General features: G+C 36.0%; 1 protein-coding gene across 2 annotated transcripts in view; it reads right to left on the bottom strand.

Moving 5' to 3' along the window:
- Positions 1-10,025: 10,025 nt before the first annotated feature.
- Positions 10,026-22,011, bottom strand: part of LOC122412502 (uncharacterized) — a 217,189-nt gene continuing 205,203 nt past the window's right edge. The window contains exons 12-18 of one of the 2 annotated variants that reach the window (XM_043422064.1): positions 20,376-20,684; positions 17,003-18,524; positions 16,683-16,786; positions 16,115-16,507; positions 15,804-15,887; positions 14,589-14,737; positions 10,026-13,493 (exon numbers count right to left, since the gene is read on the bottom strand). In XM_043422064.1, the coding sequence (XP_043277999.1) occupies positions 13,190-13,493; positions 14,589-14,737; positions 15,804-15,887; positions 16,115-16,507; positions 16,683-16,786; positions 17,003-18,524; positions 20,376-20,684 (2,865 nt within the window). In that variant the 3' untranslated portion in view covers positions 10,026-13,189. The remainder of the gene's footprint in view (positions 13,494-14,588; positions 14,738-15,803; positions 15,888-16,114; positions 16,508-16,682; positions 16,787-17,002; positions 18,525-20,375; positions 20,685-22,011) is intronic. The other variant, XM_043422065.1, reaches the window with a different exon arrangement.

Raw genomic sequence — 22,011 nt, 5'->3', positions numbered from 1 at the left:
TAGGCATCTTTCACAACATATCCAAAATTCAACCTGTTGCGTTCACATCCATTTTCAAATGTATATATAATAACTGGACTACAATTGATTTTAATGGACTTATCGATTTCGTTTTCTCTTAATTTTTTTCCCTCACGTTTCTTCATCTCTTCTCGTATTTTCTTCCCTTTGATTCGGAAAATAATAATGAATGTTTGTTTTCGAATACTATTTTAAAGAATTTCGCAGCCGGAGAAAGTATGTCGAACGATCTTTCGTTTCAAGATCGACGCGTTGAGTTGGCTACCCCTTTAAATGTGAGCACGATCTTGTTTTCGTCGTTGTTCCTTTTACTTTTCAACGAACCATTATTATATAGACGGATAAAATCCGAGGGTCTCTCACGTATCAAAGTAGAGAGTTCAATTCATCTCGACCTTAAACATTTTACAGAAAGAAAAATTCTCACTTTTTCTTCTGCTCACCGTTATACTCCTCTGTTTTTCTTTCATTGGTTATTTTTTTATTGAGCTGAAAAGATCGTATTGCTCGTCGTCTCAGGTGACACGAATATTTTCGTATTGTTTCTCACCTCGCTCTTTGATATGTCGAAGAGTGTGTGTGTGTGTGTGCGTGCGTGCGTGTGTGGGTATTTGCGTTTATCCGTTTGTTCATTCATTCATTTAGCGAATGAAAGAATCGTCGAGGCGATTTCATTATCAAAATACTCGTTTTCTTTATTCGCGAATGAGAAAAGGAGAAGGATTAAGATAGCGAGAAAGACAACGAAAGAGAAACTCGAAAGTTTTGCTTCGAGTGTTCTTTTTTTAGGGCTGGACTTTCAAGTATACGTAATTTGTTGATTTTATCGTTTTTTTTTCTTTTTTTTTTTTCGTTCAAGAAGCAGAAGAAACAATGGCGCACCGGACGCTCTTATTTTTTCCTTTATCAATGCCATAACACCGAACAATTAACATCGATTTTTCTATTGTATATTAAAGATTGTATACGTCAGCAATGTCATCAAATCTTCTCTCGAATTATCACTTTTTCGACTCTTCCATTCGGCTGAATTTCTATCAGTCATTTTGACCTATAAAAACCTCGAAACGATTTATCATATCACAAAACTGATGGAGTTTATCGAATTTTTCGTTATACCTCAATTGATTTGCCATGATCTAAATTTTGATAAATTTCGGTAAACATTAAAATCTCAATTGTCTGATCGATCGATTACGCGGTAGTATTGAAATTTCGATTCGATTTAAATCGAATGATGAATTTGTGGACTGTGCGACCGTGAAAAAAAATCGCTTTCAAGTCGAACGATGGAAATTTGATGAAATAGCCTATTTATACGAGTACATACGTATATATGGATAAACATATTTCGAGCACTATAATTCCTCAAGTTCGACGGTTACAAAGGGTATTCTTACATACACAAAAATATGTATACCTTCAACACTTAGTATTTACATTTGCGGGAATGTACAGAAAAAAGGGGATCGAGTTTATTGTTTTTTATCGTTCTAACATGACGGTTTGATCTTCGAGTTTCATCATTTCGTAAGAAAATATTGTCCAGCCCTAGAGATGAGTATGTTACTGCGTATTCCATTTTTTCGATCGTCACACGTGCTCTTCAAAGCAGCGTATGTTTATCGTAATGCTTCAGTATCTTTTCACTACGTTGTCACAACTACTATTTTCCATGTAAATTACATTAATACTGTTTTTCTTTGCTAGTTACTTAAAAGTACATTATGTGCTTAAATTATTCATAGCACCGAATTAGCTTCCGGAGGTGGCGTGTTTCGGCACCCGCGCCCATGCTTTCCTTTCTATGATTTTTCTATCGCGCGCGTGTACGTCTGTGTGAATGTGTCTGTGTGTGGATTCTTCCTTTTATTTAATTATCATTTTGATTTGTAGCTTCAGCCATGTTATTATTTAAAACGGTTTATTATGTTACTTAGTTAATTATAATTTAAACAGTTTTTTACAATCTACAGGTGACAGATTAATCTGGGACGTTGAAGAAGAAATTTCATTTTTCGTTCAACAATGAAAATCAATTCGTCTGCTTTTTTTCTTACTGTTTGATTTATGATTTTTTTCATCGAAGGAACAAATTTTGCTTAGCTTCTCTCCCGGCTAATTTTTTCACATTTCTTTTGTCATTCTTTCATTATTTTTTTAACTGAAAGATTTGATTTGTCTTTCGAGTCCGAAGTATTGGCACGAAGTTTATTGTTTGCTTAAATTATTGTTCTTTGTTTGGGTGCAATTGTGCTTGATTTTCTGTCTGACGTCAAATTATAATCGAGGCGATAAGCACACGCTCTGTTTCGTGATAGAAAATGTGACAAAAAATTGTAGCTGTTACTGCTGTAGTTTTTTAAAAAAGAGCGAAAAAGTGATTCTCTTTGAATTGAGCGAAAAAAATCCCAGTATAATACAATTATATTTATAGAGACACCTATTACAAATGACGAGAATACTTGTTTGTTAGCTTTGTTTAAATACGTTTTTAAGGGGACCGATAACGTGTTGGTTTTCTCGTAGTTCTTACAGATTAGTACTTTCCTCTTGTTCACATTCTCGAAAGTCAAGTGAGCCAAAAAAATAAAACTGTCATGAAGATAAATGATGGCATGGTCAAATCAACGAAGGGGAAAAACGAATTCGACATCATGCGATTATCGAATTTCAAGAAGTGGAGTATTTTTTAATTCTTATTCATCTAGGTTCACTCGTGGGATTCTCTTTACGTAAATACTTGTAAGCTTCTGAATATGCGTTCGCGAGTGCCCCGGTAGTCCATTCACATGTTTTCTCTCATCGAGCAACTATATATAAATACCGAATCCTATGTATTTACATCAATTCCTTGTAGAGAGATAGCTAAGTTAAGTACATTTCAGTTAGAGCTAAACTACGCGATAGATTCGTTAGAAAAAACAAGACGAGCACGAGAAAAGAGCTCGTTGACAATCGCTGTAGATTTGTCATTCCCTCCAGATTCTCTTCTTCCCCCCCCCCCCATTTTCATCCCCTTCACCGCTCAATCGTTTTCAGACAAATTTTTAGGTATCACAAAACGCTGGGAACAAAATTTTATCCAAGTTTTCTTCCTTGTGGACAGCAGATTTTTTTCATTACTTTCGAAAAAAATGATAAAGTCAAAATTTCGAATAAAATTCTCCGTTCGTGCTCGGAAGCTAATAAATCTTTGAATATTAATTGTCGATTGATATTTTTGTCATTCGAATGCGCCTCAGAGACGCCTAAGTATAATAACAGAACAATATTAGCACAGACTGAAAATTCAATTAATTTTCATTCGTTCAGTCCCAAAGTAGTAGACTTTGTGTCTAATGATTTTTTTGGGCAGTGAAGGTAGAGCTTGATCTGACGTCGACGAGAAATTTATGGCACATTTCCCATTTTCTCTCGAAGCTCGAGTCTAAAACGACGAATTTTACACATTTCAATGAGTTAGAGTGTAATCGAAGCTCTGACACTATATTCCAATGGTAAAAAACTTGCAAAATCGGCGGTAAAAAGTAATGAAAAAAACATTAGAATATATCGAGGTTTCAAAAAAACGGGGATTCACCGAGCAAGGAAAAAGCACTTTCTGTTTGTAAATTCGTGTGCGAGTACATGTGTGTTTTAGCGTCGTCTGTAACACATTGGGAAGGACGTTAGTCAAAAGAATTGAAGAATGTGAGCTAAAACTCAAATTTATGGGTTATCGAACCGTTTTTTTTCTTTCTCCCCCCCTCCTCCCCCCCCCCCTCCCCGCCCACCCGAGGGAGAAAAACACAGAGTCACTTTTTCCAATTTGAATGAAACGTTCGATTTTCCATCATCATAGTTCCATTCATTAATATCGTAGTTAAGTCTCAACGATTAGTTACCAGAACACAAGGCACTTGGCTTAAACATCATAGTGTTTTCTTCTTTACTTTTTTTTAATTCATTTTTCAAATTTTTTTCCACTGTTTTTTTCTCATCTCATTGCTATTCAAGTATTTTTAATATAGCTCGGTGTTTCGAGGATGAGTTTGGGTATAACTTTATATTTATTTTTATCATATTATTATTATTATTATTATTATTATTATTATTATTATTATTGTGATTAATATTATTATTGTTAGCGAAGGACGCGCTGTTTCCGGTTTTCCGAGTCGTTACACGCGACGTACATTGACAACGCAAGTTTTTTTTTTTTTTCTTTTCGACGCAATACATAAGTTTTCGACACAAGTGATACGCGTGTGCGTATGTAATAAATCTGGGGAGAAAACCGGGGCAAAACGAGGTTCTTCGAAAATTGTAGAAAACGTTTTTTTTTCTTCTTCATTCTGGCGATTATTTGAAAAAAGGAAAAAAGCTGTGCACAGCTTTGTGCAGATTTTTAGGCACCCTGGGGCCGTTTTATTGACACGGACTTGAAGCTGAATATCTTACTCCAAAAATCATCATGACCGCGGATTGAATAAAAACTATTTCGATGCAGACGATTCTAGCTTAATTTGACTTTTTTCCGGTAAAGGTTATGCGATTTTTCTTTCACCCGGTGCGTATCTCCGAGCATGGCTATTTTTAACGATGTTTTTTATTCCACCAAACTGGGCTCCTCATGGTTGGTAAATTAAGTTTTCGGTCGAAGCTCCTTGAAAAAGACACCCCCCCAGTTTCAGTTAACTTAAAAAATGTTTTTTTTTTTTATATTTAAAAAATGAACAATCTTTCTCTCGAAATTCTCGGACAAACAGTGGATTCGTGAAAAAGTAACGAAAATCATGAGGATGGAACTATTCTGTTTTTTTCAAACCGAGCGCAGCGCGTCCAGAGACGTTACCACCAAAATAACACACAACCACATTCATTCACAATATCCATAGAAGAAAATAGTTATATATGTATGCGTGTGTGTGCGTGTGTATGTGTGTGTGTGTGTGTGATCGTACTTTTCTACTATTTATGCAATATTCCAATGATAATAATAATGATGATTATAGGACGATAGTATGAATGTAATTAATAATGTTATATTATATGTTTTTACGGGTATTAATCCATATATGTATATCGTTTTTGTTTCTTTATAATCAATTCATTTTTATCATGTAGTATTCATTCGCGAACGACGGCAAGAGGGTTATATCATTTAATTTTTTTATACTTCGAGCATCAAAGCATCTTTTTTTCTCTATTTCATTGCTCTTCCTTGGTTTCTGACATTGTTTTATTTGAGATTTTTCCAAAAGCAAATAAGCTTTTGAATGTTTTGGGGTATTTTTCCAAATACGAGGTTATGCTTGGGCGATTTGCAGAATCAGTGGAAAAAGGCGTTATGGCGTCAGACAGACGATTAAGTTTTCATTCGTTATTTCATGTCGAGGTAAATTTAAATGTTTTTTTGTTTTCGATTTTGCTTGCCTGACAGCCCAATGCTCATACATTTTACGAGGGTTTTCGATTTTTTCGGGTTTTCATGTTCCTGATTCTGGTGATTTTAGGCTCGTCAATTTCGATCCCACAAAAACGGTTTGTCATTGAATTTCACGTGACAATACGTGAAAACTTGAATTGATGTATATTCAGCTTCCACACAATAAGATTGATACTTGGAGGCTCGCATTGTTTAGGTTGAATGTTTCTGGTGCGACCTTTCAGACTTCGTGATCTTTAAAAGTTCGTAGATAATTTTTCTTTTTTTTTTTTTTTTAAATCGCTGCCATTGGTTTTTAGGCCAATTTTAATAAAACGAGTGGTTTTTGTTTTTATATTAAAAACTCGATAAAGCGAATGTTAATTGAGACGCGATCGTCCACATGTTCCGCCAGTAGGCCCAGCCTTTGGTTTTGAAAACATTTTTCGATCGTTTATTTTGGCAACTCGAGACACGACACATCGCACTTTGAAATTGACTGAACGGCTTCAGTTGGTTTTATAAAGTGTAAAACTTCAAGGATTGCATTTTTTTTCTTCGGGAGCTTTTACTTTTTTTTGAAATTCCACTCCCTTTTGAGTTCGATTTTTTTTTTTTTTTTTTTTTTTTCAGTACAATTAAGTTTTTTTTTATCGATGAATGAGAGATTTTGTTATGAGTAGATTTTCTTATCGTAGTGAAATACTTTTTTTTTTGGCCAGCTGCAGGTCAGCCCGATTTATTGTAAGGGGGAAGAAATATAATAATTTTATTGCTTCCGTGGCAACTGTTTGAGCGAATACAGTTTTATTTTCATAGTTACAACCAGAAAAAAAATCTCGTTGTTCAACACCGACTTCAGTAATTTTTGAAAGTGGTTCGTTTTTTTTTACTGAAATTTCGCGATGTTTTTACATTGAGACTTTTTTTTTGGATTGCGAAAAAATAGGGGGATTGAAATATCTCATAATTTTGTTTGAGCAATAAGTTTTCTACGAACTGGGTCATTAGGGGCTATAAGTATGGAAATAAATGTGCGAAAATACTAGATCATAAATATAGTTTATAACAGTAGTTAAATCTAATTGAGCAGAAGAAGAGAATTGGAGAATAGGAAAGGAAATGAAATGATTTTCTGTCGTGATATTGCTACAGATGATCTTTTCTTCGGTTTTTCGCTCCCTTTTAATTCACTTACTTTCTACTGCTACCTCATTGTAAATTACTAAAATTTGCGTTGTTAAAATTTGGTTAGTTTCGCGCATTAAAAAATGTATTCAACAAGATTGAGCTAGGAGAAAAGTATTTTTCAATTCCACAATGATTGGAACTGGAAATCGATATTTTTTGTTTTCTTTTTTGTTTTTAGATCTCGAGACTACAGCTGGCCTTGAACGTTTCCTCTAAAATTTCTATTAAAATTACGATTTTCGATTGTAGAATATTAATGTAGAATAGTTTAAAGAACCATGCTTGGCGTGTGTGTGTATATAGAGATAGACATTAAATTTTAGGTAATTAGTGTAGAGAAGGACGAGCAGAGATTATAATACATTATAATTCATAACGAAACGAATTATTTCCTCACTCGTTCGTATATTTTCAAGCTTCTCTTTCTTTCTTCCTATCTTTCTTAACCTTCTTTTTCTCGTCTCCCATGTTTTTAAGAGTATAATTTTGCGTAAAACGTTGATGATTCATTAGTAGACTTTTTTTCTCATTAATACAGTATTTTGAGCACATTCCTCAGGTGTATAACCACGCTACACTTTCCTCATCGAGTTGTACCAATATATATTCCATTTGATCGTCGATGCATTGCGACGATGTGCCAGTTTTTCAATATTTCACTTTTTTTTAGCCGCCATCCACTCTTCGTTTGTGCAAAAGAAAAAAAAATATAAAAAATTGGTTGATTTTATTTTTGGACGTTTGAATTTCCTTCGAAAGATTTCAAAAATCTATGGCTATTCTTTGAATAAAACCCATCGAAAACTCAAATTTTTTTCGAAAGTATCTCGAAAGTTTCAGCTTTTTTTTGCTTTACGTAATCAATGAAGTAATAGTGTAGTCATAAATTATTGAGAAAAGAGCGATTGTACGATTGGTTTTTTGATTGTTGAAATGTGTGTTGATTCGAGACGATTTTAAGTTTTATTCGTTTCAGAGCTAAAATATTCGGTTCGTTTTTTTGGTTTTGTGGCAGTAGAATATCGGTACAACTCATTAGTTGATGGCACGGGTCCGCCTATGTACAAATATGTAATACCGTATACCACATACCATTTAAATACATCACATATTTATCATTTTTCTGTTTATATGTACGTATATATATATGCGTTCATATATATATAGATATATATATTTGTTTTCATATAAGACATAATTTTTATTAATTTTTTGCCCTTCTTCTTCTTCGTTTTTTTTTTGTTTCTGTGACGTGGAGGGACTCGTTTGTACAATACATGCATGACTTCGTGACTGTTTTCATTGCTTCGTTTTTCTTTTATTCGTCATTTTCTTCCTTCGACATTTCTGGCTAAACAGCCTCCAGCGTTTATTATTTTTTCCAATTTTATTTTTCACTCTCCGTGGAGTTTTTTCACCGTGCCAGAACATGATCGCGGATTAAAATCGAGATTGTCGTGGCCTTCTCGTATCACGAGAACTTTTTTCCACAAGGAAATTTGGCCAAAATGTGAGAGCTTAACACGATCGAGTTCGTGTTCTGGATTGCGAGACATTTTTTCTCACCTCTCTTCGTTTCAGTTCACGAGCCAATTCTTTGATTTACTTTTTTCTTTCTTTTTTCTCTGTTTTGGGTCTGTCCCCGATTCGCTAGTTTTCCGTTCAAGAGTTACAATTACGATACAATAGTTAACTATATTAGTGGAAACTTAGTTTCCGTAACAAGTGGTATTGTCTTAAATGATATGTCTGCTAATTTTCGTTTCTCGTTTCACCTTGCTTTTTTTCTTCATTTTTTTTTCTCTAATGCGACTCGTAGTCATTGGGGGTTCGTAAAAATTTGGATTCTCATCAATTTCTCCCTTACGAAGATCGAATTCATTTCCCCTCGAGCTTCTCTATGTCACACATTTTAATTTCATTATTTTTCTGTACGCTGGAGGCTGTCGCACGAAACACTCTCGTCGTTTTAACGCTCAATTGAAATGATAATTCGAAACGGCACTTTCGAGAATTGTTTTTCCTTTTTCCGTAAATAATTGTTCGCTTAACTCATTATTGATGAATTAGAGAAATTTCATTGGTATACAAATATGTTACGAATAAAGAGCGAAAAATAAAAGTTGGTTGACTCGAAAATGCTTATTCGAAGCTCGTCGCGTCTGTAAATCAATAGTACCATTGGGAGCTCACACTATTTATCGTCTCCTTGTCATTATGGCCGGACCGTTTGATTTTCAGTTCAGTATATTTCATTTTTTTGCATTACCCAAAACCAGGGAAATCTAATTATCCAAGTAAATCGATTGTTTTTACGGAGGCAGAATATTGAATAGGTTGAAGAATTGAAAAAGTCTCGAGTTCGAAAGTTTAGATTATCTAAAAAGAGTCTGTTGTATCTTTTGTGTATATATGTATATGTGTGAGTGCGTTAACCGGATTCTCGGATGAGGGGCGAGATCGGCGCGTATCAAACATCGAACAGGTTGAAATATCAGAAGCTAATATAAACGCTACGTTATGAATATTTGTTCGTTTCGCTTTCATCCCAATTTTCGAAAGTCTAAATCGAAAAAATCTCTGAAAGTTGAAATTTTGAGAGCAACGTGTTTTCGTCGGTTTTATCTTCACTTTTTTTTCATTTTCTTCATCACGATCGTTATGCTTAATCAAATACGGTAAAAGTTAATTAGAAGACGATCCGGTAACAGTGAATATAACGATATATATATATGAATGTATATATGAATGTCTTCATAAATACATATATATAGATATTTATATATTAAATATTTATGGAGATACAGAGTGTCTACGATTGGCAAATCTCTTGAATAACAATTTAGAGTTTCACTTCGAAGCGAAACTTCCCATTTTTTCTTTTTTCTTTGTCAAGAAATTTGTGTGAGCCTGTTTTTTTCTCCTCTCTTTTGTATCCTCTCGTTAAACGACTCACCGAGAGGCACAGAGCCAAGTCAAATTTGAATCTCTGGCAACGAAAAAAAGGTTCCCCACTTCATCTTGCAAAATAATCGTCGAAGTATAAGTCGACGAATTTTCTATAAATCTTTTTTGGAGATTTTTTTCAACTATTTCCAGCGAGCTTACAATATGCTGAAAGTTGAGTTGATAGAAGAAAATAAAAATAAAACGAAAACACGGAAAATGCAACAATTCCTCATTGGCACATGGAAAATTAGGCGATGAAAACATAGGCGCTCCGAGCGGATTGTTTTTGCAAGAGTCTCGCCACGTAGACTCTGGAAAAGTAGGAAAATACCTACAAATACGTACGTGGACCAGGGTGGTTCGTTTCTGAGTATGAAAAAAAGAGAAGAACTGAAATAAAACGACAGAAGAATAATTTTTTTTCCCCGATTGTCATTAAAATTACAACGGAAAATAGAACGAAACGTTTATTTATTTTTTTCAACCTTTAAATAACGAGAAAACAAAGATCTTGACAAATTTTCGCTAGCATTCAAATATGTATAATGAAAAAATATAAATCGAACCATCCTGGCGATAGAGCCACGACTTTCACCAAATCTAAATCCGTATGCTTCATAATATTCTTCTCCTTCATTTTTTTCTTTTTTTTTTTTGCGCTGCGTAAAATTCACTTCAATTGTACAATACGGATGTTCCCACATACACGCACAAGCGACACACTCATATATACGTATATGTACAATGATGTACAGGAGATTTATGTACACACGAGTAAATATGTATAATCATGAAAATTATTAATAGCTGTAAGTTTCTTCTTTTCCCATTTTTCGTATTTCTTTCCTCCTCTTTTCAAATAGGACCATATTCATTTTCCACGTCTTTTTCAAGAACGTAATATCATTATTTCTTCGAATTTTTTAAAATTTATTATTTTACTCCGCCGTCCAGCAATCGATCGCAGTCGAAATGCACGAGGCCTTGAAACTTGAACAATTCCCTTAGTGAACTATGCAACTATCCTGAACAAAGTAATAATAATAATAATCATAATAATTAAATAATAATAATAATAATATCAATAGCAGTAATCGGGGTAATAGTAGCAATAAACGTAGTGGGATAATAAATATAAGAATAATTATGATAACAATCATGATGATAATGTGAATTATAATAAATACAATAAATATTAATAAATATTGAGAAAAAAATGGACATTCAAGTTTTTTCTAAAGAGAGAGAAAGAGAGAGAGAGACAGAAAAAAGTTCACCACTGTTTAACTTATCTTTAACTTTCCTAAAACTCGTACTACAAGATATTTACGAGAGATAATATTCATTCGTTCGTCGCTACGTTTGTTTCGTCGTTAAGTTGTTTGACGAAGGTAACAATTATCAAGATGAATGAGTGAATGAAGGAGGAATAGGCGTAAGGAAGGAAACTGGATGATAAGGACTCGATAGATTGAACAACGATGGCAAAAATCGCTTCCGTTATTGAGTTCTGTGTGTTTCGATCTCACCTTAATATTAAATATTCATGGCTAACTAATTCTTATTCGCAGGACAGAAATGTGCGAGTCGTATGTTCGATTTTCTAGGCTCTTTTGAGTCGAGGGAGTCGTAAAAAGAAACGCTCCTTCGAGATTTCGTTTGGTATTCTATTTTTTGGTTTCGGTTTTGTTTCTTTATGAAGCCCACATCGGTTGTTATCACGAGGAAATCAGTTACGATCAGAACGGATGTCGCAGACTCGCAGTCGTGATCGATCGCTATGATTCTTCAATTAATTATTTTTCGTCGAGCACAATTATTCGCCTTTTTTTGCTCCCTTTTTTTTTGGTTTTTCTCATAGACAGACTGGAGTGAATTCTTTCGGTTGATTCCATTGCCCCGAAACTCTTGAGATTATTGCAGTTGTGGAACGAAAAGATACTTTGTCTCGCCTTGGCGAATGAAATTTGATAAATTTATTAGTCTTTCCTGCGGAGCCAATCGCATCCTCGATTCGTCATTGCGAAACAGCTTTTCAGGCTGTTCGAGTAGAAATGAACATACGAGCAGGAAATGAAAACAGTTAGCGAACAACAATGTGCGAGAGAAAGATTGACGAAAAAAATGTTCTACGAGTGTGAGAATTATTTGACGGTTAACATTGATGCGTTTTTTGTGGCACATTTTTTCCCAGTATCGTGACTTTTTCGTTCAGATACCATAATCCGTTTGATTTTTTGTTTCAATGAGCTATTAAGATTGAGAACATGACAGGGGAAAGATAAAATAATAGAGAAAGTGAGATCGTCGGTATGGATTTTATCGGTTTGTGCGCTTCCGCGTTCGTATCAACGCTCAAAATCGCATACTTATCGAACGATTTTTTTCAGCTAGGCCCATAGAAAGAATTGACGGAATCACCGATGGTTTTTTTGAGTCTTTTTCACGTTATGCCACTTCATTTTGATTTTCCAAGGTCGATATCAAAGATTGTCGAGATAAATGTATATTGTTTGGTTTTATCAACGGCAACGGAATTCATGTATGAAAAAAGATTTGACCCTTTGACCCCATTATTCGCCGTCTCTTCAATTATTCGGTACATATTTGTTAAGAAATATATATTTGTACTTTTTGTGTATCTGTGTGGTTTTTTTTTCTTTGCATCTTCATTTATCCAGTTTTCAGGGAATAAAAATATGATAGCGATATTTTGTTCGTTTCGTTTTTATCTTTTTGGCAAGATTTCTATTTTATTTTATTTTTTTTTTTATTTTTTTTTTGTTTCAGCATTTCTGTATTACAACTACGCTTTTGTGTTTACATTTTGGATTTTCTTACTGAAAGCTACGATTCCCTCCGAGTTAGAAAAATAAATTTGTTTCTCAACAATATGACCGCCGGATGAAAAAAAGCATATATATATTTCTTTCTTGTTATTTGTAATTCTTGTTTTGTTTTGTTTTTGTTTTTTTTTTTTTTTTTTTTCGTTAGTTTAACGTTAATTTATCCATCGAATCCTGCGAGTCAAAGGGCCAACCTTCGTTGCCTTTTTCTTCGTCGGTCGTTTACGGCCTTATTTTTATTTCGCACTTCTGTTCAATTAACCCTGTTGCTCTTGGACGATCGAGGAATTTCGTAGCAACGCCATTTTAACAAATTCGATGTAGCGGCGCTGGTATCGAATCGACGCTCTCTCATTGAGGACAAGTCAGCCGAACACGTTGATTCAGATTAGGCTCGATGGAATTTTAAGAAAGTAATTGTCACCGGTTTCTGTATCGAAATTCACGAATATCGTTTCGTTTTGTGTGTGTGTGTGTGTGTGTGTGTGTGTGTGTGTGTTTTTTTGTTTCGTTCGGGCTCATTACAGCTAAGTTCTCGAATGGATAATTCAAGAATAATTTCACTAGGCCATTTCTAATCGAACTTCCGGTACAGAGAACATTTTTCAGCTATGAAAATTCGACCGAAGACCGAGATTTCTTAGTCTCGATTTTTCTTTCGAAATACTTTTTTATATTTCCTTCGTTTACTTTTGTTCTGTCCTTCATAGTTTTATACGCTCGTAGTTTTGAGCCTTCGTTAAGGTAACTTGAGTGTAAGGAATCGTATATTCTATGGTGGCCTCAATCTCGTTGGATTGTGCCACAAATTGTTGGCGCTCGAGTTCGTGGACTCGTTCACACTCGTCGACAATTTTCCATTTTGATACTCTTGCTGATTCGACCCGACGTTTGTCTGCTGGTGATTATTCTGATGATTTGTCTGTGGTTGCTTCAACTGCTGTTGTAACATCGTCTGCTGTTGCTGTTGCTGCTGCTGTGCAGGCCTCTTAGATTCTTGACCCGTTGAATCGGGCGAGGGTATTGGCCGATGGGATTTCATGTGAGCGCTTCGGCTTTTCACTTTGTTGAAAACTCTGTTTTGAAAAAATCAAAAAATATATAAACATTTAATGGTTTTTCCACATTTCCGTGATCAACAATTAATCATTAAAAATCAGGGCTTTTGGAGTCGACATCGAAAGGTGGGACTACATCGACATATTTAAATGCATGACACACTTAGAACGATCGTTTGGTGAAATAACGAAAGATCAAGCAGGAAAATTGCATCAGCCATATTTATACTTGTATAGTACTCGAATGAGGACTTTCTAGACACTTGTTTTGCCAAAAGAATTTGTTCGATAGAAAACGTAGTGAAACGATCGTAGAACGAAACGATCAGTGATAATTACTTGGAGCCGATATGAATGAAAATAAATGTTCACATCTGGAAAATCTTTCAAATTCGTCAAGTGCCACTTTGGAAAGTGCGATAAAATCGGAACTCTGGACGAATTGCATATCCGGCGGTTTGCTCCGTTTCTGGTAATTTTAAGTTGTTTTTTAGTAAATATAATTATGGTTGATTAACGCAAGAATATTCCGTAGACGGTGCATGCAGTTAATTACACAATTATCATCAAACTAAACATTGACAATGACAAATACATGAGCAAAAAAAAGTTATGAATCATTCTTCGCGAAGAAGAATTGAAAAATAAAACAAACATAAGGAAATGAAAAATGAAAGACGTAAAATTGTAATTTGCACAGGAATTCTCTGGCGGCCCACTAGTTGGGAGCCTTTTTTGCTGGTTATTCCGTGGTTCGTCTTCACAAATTATTTTTATCGCCAATTTTTTGCGATGAAACGATGAATAAAGGAAAAAAATTAAGGTCGAAGGTCAGTGATTGTTATTGGAGAAAGTGAGGATGAATGAAAGCTCATCGGGCTGATGTGTCGAATGATGAAGTAACTTTTTCCAGAATATTTTTGTTTTTGCTTCGAAAGGAAAAAACATGAAAAAATGATATCTGTTTTGAAGCTGTCGATTTGCGGGTGTGGAATTTTTGAAGGAAACGCGTTAATCGTTGACGAAATCTCGAGTGACACGAAGATTTTTCTTTCTATCCTTGTTCTTTTTGTGATTCTTTTAGCTTTAGAGATTTTTGTTTTAGTGACTTACTTCCCGCAAATCTTGCAGGGGTAGTGAAGTGGGGTGGGCACGGGTAGTTGTTGCTCAGAACTAATGTGAGTTTTTGAGTTGTTGTTGACCGTTGCGTTGCCGATTTTCTTGATTCCGGCCATCGTAACTGTTACGCTTCCGCTAAAGCTCTGACAACACAAAGAAAACACAAAGCCAAAATAAACAACACAACGACACGAGAAACAAAAACGGAAAATCAACACGACAAAAAAGCACGAAAGAACGATCCAAAGACGTTTGTCACGGTTGAATGTCCATGTTGCCAGCCGAAAATTCATTTCAAGATTCAAATCAGTAAGCTGTTTCTTTTAGGCCAAACTATTTAACCCCGAAATCGCTTTTGGCCAGCGACATGTTTACAAAATACATATAAACATGACAAATGCACTGAAAGAAAATGGGAACTTTCGAATGAAAATTCAGAAGGAAAATTCCGGGCAACTTTTTTTTCTGTTCCAATGAACAACGATACCAAAACTAGAATTCACATTTTTTTATGGATTCCCAATTGAATAGGGAGTACGAATTTTTATTTTTTTGCGCAGTAGAAATTCTGCGACGACGGGGATATTTTCTAAACTTTTTCTATCGTAAAAACTTTAACTTTAGATTGTTGATGAACATTTTTATTCGCGTCTTGATAATTTTTCATATGTATTTCTTTCGGTGGCTGAGTTTATATATTTATATGTATGTTATATAGACGTGAGATTGGTCGTGAGCCTCGTGGGCGGTCGAAAAAGCGTAGGTCAGTTCTTGTTGAGTGATAAGTTTCGAAGGCTTTTCACAACGACATGCGACATTAAAAACTTTCACAAGTACACGAAAATTCGGCATTTCATCATTTTTGCATAATTAAGGCAATATTATATAAATATGTGTGTTTATATAAGTATACATTTTTTGTCATGACAATATTCATTATTTACACGCGCTTTTTCAGCGACGTTTCAGCTACGCACTTTTTAATACAATTTTTTATCCTGTCGATCGTTTGAGAGTTTTTATTAAATCTTAAATTATTTTTACGTCAAGACACGTTGATTAAAAAAAAAAAAAAAATGGGGACAAAACGAACAAACGAAACAATCACGATAGACACACACTTAGTGTAACGAAGCTTTGTGAGTAAGAAGCGGGATAAATAAGTCAATGGAAATGAGAAAACGAATAGAAGGTTATGCGGATACTCACGTCGGGACAGTCGTAAGCGAAGAGCCTCAATTCTCCTTCGCTCGTTGTGAACGTCGCCGAATTTTCTCTCTCGTTCGTCTGTAACTAGATTTTGACACAACTTTTGAAAATACGATTATTCATTTGAAGAACGAGTTCATTGGGCTTTCATGTTGAGATTGAAAAATCAAAATAATTTTAATGGGAAATACGAACAATTGTGTTCTCTTCCGTTCTCATAATAGTAACTCGTAAAAAAAAATGTGGTTTGAGATTTTGAAAATACAAAAAAATCCGGGAGAAAATGGTGCAAGTTTTTAATGAAAACTCACGAGCGTTTGATGGAGTATAGATTTATCGTCGTGAAAGTCCATTTCCGTGACGGATGCGATCGCATCCCGAAGTTCCTTAGTGTCTTTCGTGTCGCGACTGTAATCCCTGAATTCGCTCTTGATTTTTGGTTTACCGTGTCTCGCTCTTAGCCTCTTGTACTCGTCCGGACAGAGCCTTTTCCATAAGTAATAAAATTGCACGCACTGTTTCGACGTTTTCGTCCCAACGTCGCGTGATATTGCTACGAAATCCTTGTTGTGCTCGAGCAAACCCTGATAAAAAATGTCCATCTCGTTGGACGTCCAACGATCCGATTCGGTACACTCGTAGCTCAACAATGGATGTTGCAATGGCAGTGTCGGGGTCGGTCTCATCAGTTTAAGCATCGCTTCCTGTAAACCGTTTCAATCGAATGTCACAAATACAAAAAATTTCCGTCCAACCAAATCCTGATTTCGTTTGCTTCGACACTCAACATATTTGTTGCGCGTATAGTTGATAGGAAACCACAAAACTTTTGAACTGTTGACATTTTTGAATGACAAATTCATTTGAAATATTTCTTACGTGAATGTTTCCTTTGCACATGTGTAACAGATGCAGTGCATATTCCTTATTTCTCCCACCTCCTGGTGTCGCGGCACAGCAGGCGAATTGCAGATACATTTCGACTGTTAAACAGAGATTTATTCCACGTTAAACAACACTAGCTCTCGGTGAAATATTTTAATCTCTTGAAAATCGATAAGGAAATAAGTATTTGTGCAAAATTAAAAAATTACATTGAACATGTTTTTGGGATGTTAGTAAACTCGTTGGGAACGAATAGAAAGGAATTATTAATATAATTAGATAGAGAGTTTAATATCAGATGAGAAAAAACCTACGTTCAGTGTCGGTAAGATGATTAGTTATGCCAGGATCCCAAAGTGGATGATCAGTTTCGCGTCCTCCTCGTCCGCGATCACCGTCGCATCCGAGGGGTGGAATAGTGGCTTGGTATCTGGTATCAATGTTGATTCTCGGTGGAGGGCCATCGTTGCCTTGAGAATCGTCGGAGGTGAATTCCCCGTCGCGTTCGTGTTGATGTAACCTCGCGTAAAGGCCGGAGCCAGGCCTGGAGGGATCGAGAATGGGTGGTGGAGTGTAACTGCTGTCCCAGTGTCGATCGCAGGCGCGTCTTAATCGCGATGGGAAGGAATGGGACGAGTTGGCATAGTGTCCTTCGATTCTAGGTCGTTTTCTCGATTGTCTAGCAGGACTATTATTATTGGTATTGACGTTAACGGGACTGAGAAAAATGTCGTTGTCCAAAAGTTCTTCTTTGATGTGTTCGAGCGGTACAGGCAGTTGTGCTATTTTGTGTTTCATGCTTTTCGTGTTTGTTGTTTGGATGAGAAACTTGGCGGGATTGATGGCTTGTTGATGGAGTTGATTAGTTGGAAAGGTTTGATGGGTTTGAACGTTCAAAGATTGGTTCGAAATGTTTACGATTCCAGGCTCAATTTTGGGGGTGGCGAGACGAATCTCTTTTCTGAATGTCAAAGCGGCTGGGCTCAGAGCCCCCGATTGTACGAGAACATTGGCTTTTTGTAAACCAGCCGTTTGGATGAGTTTGTATTCGCCGTTGTTGTCGACCACGATGCCGGCGAGACTCCCATTCCCAAGCCCAAAGTCAACCAAATTTTGGCTCGTTATGAGCTTGTACGATTGGAATTCGAACTTGCGACGTCCAACGATAAAGTCTTTCGGGCTTGAGGATAACAGAGGATCCTCCGAATTTGGCATCATTTGATTTTGCAACGCATGATGCGGTGAGACTGGAAATCCAGTGGAGAAAGTCCCCGGACCTGGGGATGAAACCGACGATGCCGGTAGCGATGAAAGCGGAGACGGCGCTGGCGTCGCTGACAAAGGACTCGGCAATGGAGAGTTTGGATTCGGTGAGCCGGGTCCATACAAATCAGCATCCGTTTCCGATTCTCCTGGAAGTACTTCGCTCAACGCTTCCTCGACCGCTGCCGCTGACGACATCGTTGTTGTATAAAACGCTGCCGACAACGGCGACGATACCGACCTCACCGTATCCACCTCTTCTTGAGGACTCAACAACGGCAAATTTCCCGTCAAAAGACCTTCCTGACTCGCCGGTGGCGTCGGATACGTAAAACTCGGGCTATCGTGTCTCGTCAATGGCGATGCCAGTGGCGACTGCGTCGGCAACGTGTGCGGACTCTCCGTAAATTGAGCTCCGTACGTACTAAACTCCGCCAACGAATCTGGCAACGGAGAATTCACCAAGGCTTGCAGGTCCGGATTCACTGTGTGCTGACTCGTAAAACGATCCTCCAATGTTATTTCTTGTAATTGATCTGGCTGTTGCTCTTGCAGAAGACCAGTCGTCTGGAACTGTACAACATTATTTTTTACATCACTTTTCACACCTTACATGAGATTCATTTTTTTTTCGTTCTTAATTTTCAATCAGTTTCTATTGCTTTTCATTTACTGTATAAAATCGATCCAAGGTTTCGAATTTTATCAGCTTCAGCGGGTGGGGATCAAATGTTGGAATGACTGAAATTTCGAACAGCTAAAATTTCGAGTTTATAAACTTCGAATGATAATATGGAGACAGATAGGTTCGACTAGAGCTTTGAATGCCAAAAATAAATAAAGCAGAAACTGCAAGGTTCGAAGCACGTTTACTTCGAAAATAGAATGTAACAATCGCCCATAGGACGATGACTAATATATCGATTTTTCGAAAATTGGACTATCACTCTTTCGATTCATAAATTACTACAGTCAGCGATACTGTGAAAATTCACAATTTTGAAAATATAATAACGAAAGACCAAATATTACTGAGGTTGAAATACTGAAACACCAAAAAGTCGAATGGTCAAAATAGCGAAACGTTAGAAAGTCGATCGATCAAAATAAAGAAATGCAGCGGAGCTCCAAATACACGCGTCTCACTCACTCACTTAGTCAGACCAGTGATCTCCAATTTTAAACATCGCCATTTTGACTTTCGCTTTTTCGAGCTATCGCTATTCCGCATATCTAAGTTTTATAGGCTCGAAAAATTTACTTTCGATTTTTTGCTACTCTATATTTTAATCTGTCTGTAAAACAATTACTCTCCATTTTCAATTCGAAAATATGAACTTTTGACATTCGGATGGTCTGTTAAAATTGCATTCGAAATGAAAACTATTGAAATATATATTTTCGGGTAAACACAAATTCAAAGAAGGAATTTTTGATTAAACACGCAATCTGCTGAATAGTTGATCGGGAATAAGAATTTCGAATTACTTATTTTTCTCCAAACTGATATTACAACTTTTAAATTTTCGAAATATCGACCGTTCTACAATTCCATTATTCGACATATTGAACCCCACTCGCTTCAGCGATTGCGTCATGGTCTTGGTGAAATTGCATTCTGGTGACATGTAATTCGGATTTTTCTGTGAGAGCAGTTGTTTTTTAAGGTAGTTCATGCACGAAATGATTTTCTTAAGTCTTGAAATTTACATACAATTTAAATGAGTAATTGACTGACACGCATATCGAATTTTTAAGGGTTCGTCTTATTGGTTATTGACGTAAACGTGTTTCAATATGAAGGCCCATTCCTGCCATGAAGCCTTCTGTCTTTTTATTAATACCATTTTCCGTTGTGTTTTCCCTTTATGCTCTCTAATGCGATTATTTACATAAAAAACCACAGTATTTTCGCCAGGGACGAACGAAATTTCGGGTTCAGTCAATGATGGATCTTCGATTAATTAATGACTTGTAATTTCATTCGCCATGAGATAAGTTGACAAAATTTATTTACATTTTCGAATTAATAACTCTGACATTAATTTAAAGTAATAATAGCTTCAATTAGAAAGTAAAAATCAACCGAATTTAGACATCCATAAAATACGATTCTTCGGGCATGATCTACCTTAATTATTTTTCTTTCACATGAATTATCAACGCGGCTTCTCTATGATGGCTGTCTCTATGGAATGAAATGCCTTCGAAATACAGATTCTGGGTCAATTAAAATGATTAAATTATCGCAAATATTTTCATAATTGCAAATATTGTATGAATGCTTTGTGACATTATTTATTAATGGGGTCAAATTGATGGTGACCAGTTGTTTCATACATCAAACTGGAGTTGTTTACAACCCGATGAATCTCGTGAGGACGACTTGGAATTCCACTCAGATAATATTCGAGGGATATTTACTTGTATGGAATCCAATTGTGTTGCATGAAGCAGAACAGAGTCTGGTACTGCGGTGACCTGTTGGAAAACTTCGTCCTGTAAACTCGGACTGAAGTATCCACCGTCCTCGGAATAACCGGTCATCGTGAAACTCTCTGAGACTGTAGATTGAGCGTTCGTTTCCGTCTGACTGGTTTGTTGTTGTTGAATCTGTTGTTGTTGTTGCTGTTGCTGCGTCGTAGTTGTTGGTGCTACTGAAGTCTGGTAAGTCAGCTGAACCCTCTGACCTGGATCGGAGGTCGCTCGTTTGACAGCCATTTTCGTCGTTCCCTGTCGCATTTACAAATTTCGCATAAGACGAATGTTTTCGGCAGATTTTAAACAGCCGGTCGCACGTGAATTTTTTAAAATCAAAATTCAGAAATTTTCTTTCAATTTAACCTTTAGTGTGCACACCTTCACAGCGAGACATTTCGTGCATATGGGGTCACTTTGACCCCAGGTCATTTTTGACATCGAATATCTCGGAACTGTGCGCTTTTCGGAATAAAAGGTTTAGTCACTTTTGCAGTGAATTGATCCAACTTTAAGGCCGCAAAGTCAGATTTCCAAAAAAATCTTTTTTCACCGTTCAAAAACGTGCTCAAAGTTGATAGTGCGCGTAAAAAGCACTTTTTCGGTTAAATCTCTCGTAAAAAATGAAATTTTGAGTTTTGAAAAAAATCCTTACAGAGTTTTACAGACAAGGGTCCGTACTTTAAGGGAAAAATAGTCCACTTTGCAACCGTTCCAAAAAGTGTATTTATTTTGGAGCATGAAGTTGGCTATGCTCCCTACTTTTAGAGAGGGGATAACGATTTCTTAATATTGGGGGTTTTACTTATAAGATGCTCATCCGTAAATGCTATTCGTGTGAGAAAAAAATGTTGGGGTCAACCTGACCCCAGATGCACACTAAGGATTAAACGCGTTCTTCACACGTTCATAGAGCGTATTTTCAGAATGTTATCGATTTTGATGACATTTTAAGAATATTAACATTTTTAAAACAGTTTTCAAATCTGCATTTTTAATAAAAAAATTGGAAAATTTTCAGAGTTCCATTAAGGGGTGTCCTGCTTTAAAAAGTAAAAAAAATCGATCGTTTTCGGCAATGTTTTTGGATAGATGCGGAAATAACTCACCATAGCGAATTTTTCACTATAGTTTCAAGGATATTTCAACGGTACAAAGGAATACTAATTTGTACGTGGTTTATGCGCAAAGTATGATTGTCGAAATTTCTCAGTAGTGTACAATTGGAGATCGTAAACCCGAAAAAAAATGCGAAATTTTGTATTTTTAGCAAGTTTGAAAAAAAAACGCTTCTAAAGAAGAATAACATCGCTTCAACGTGCTGTAAGTCTAAAATTTCGCAATTTTTTCGGGTTTTTATAAATTCACATATTGAAAAAAAATATACGAAAATGAAAAAAAAAATGGAATTTTTTTTGCAAACAATAATTACGATCTCCAATGATTGTACGCAGCTGAGAAACTTCGACAATCAGACTTGGTACATAAATCATGTAAAATTTAGTATTTTTCACCTTAAAAAAATGTTTTTGTACTTTTGAAATATCCTTGAAACTATAACGAAAAGTTCGCTATGCTGAGT

Source organism: Venturia canescens, chromosome 6 (genome assembly GCF_019457755.1).
Source record: "Venturia canescens isolate UGA chromosome 6, ASM1945775v1, whole genome shotgun sequence".
NCBI classification, from domain to species: domain Eukaryota; kingdom Metazoa; phylum Arthropoda; class Insecta; order Hymenoptera; family Ichneumonidae; genus Venturia; species Venturia canescens.
Note: the sequence above shows the minus strand (reverse complement) of the source record. Positions and strands in the feature narration are given on the sequence as shown.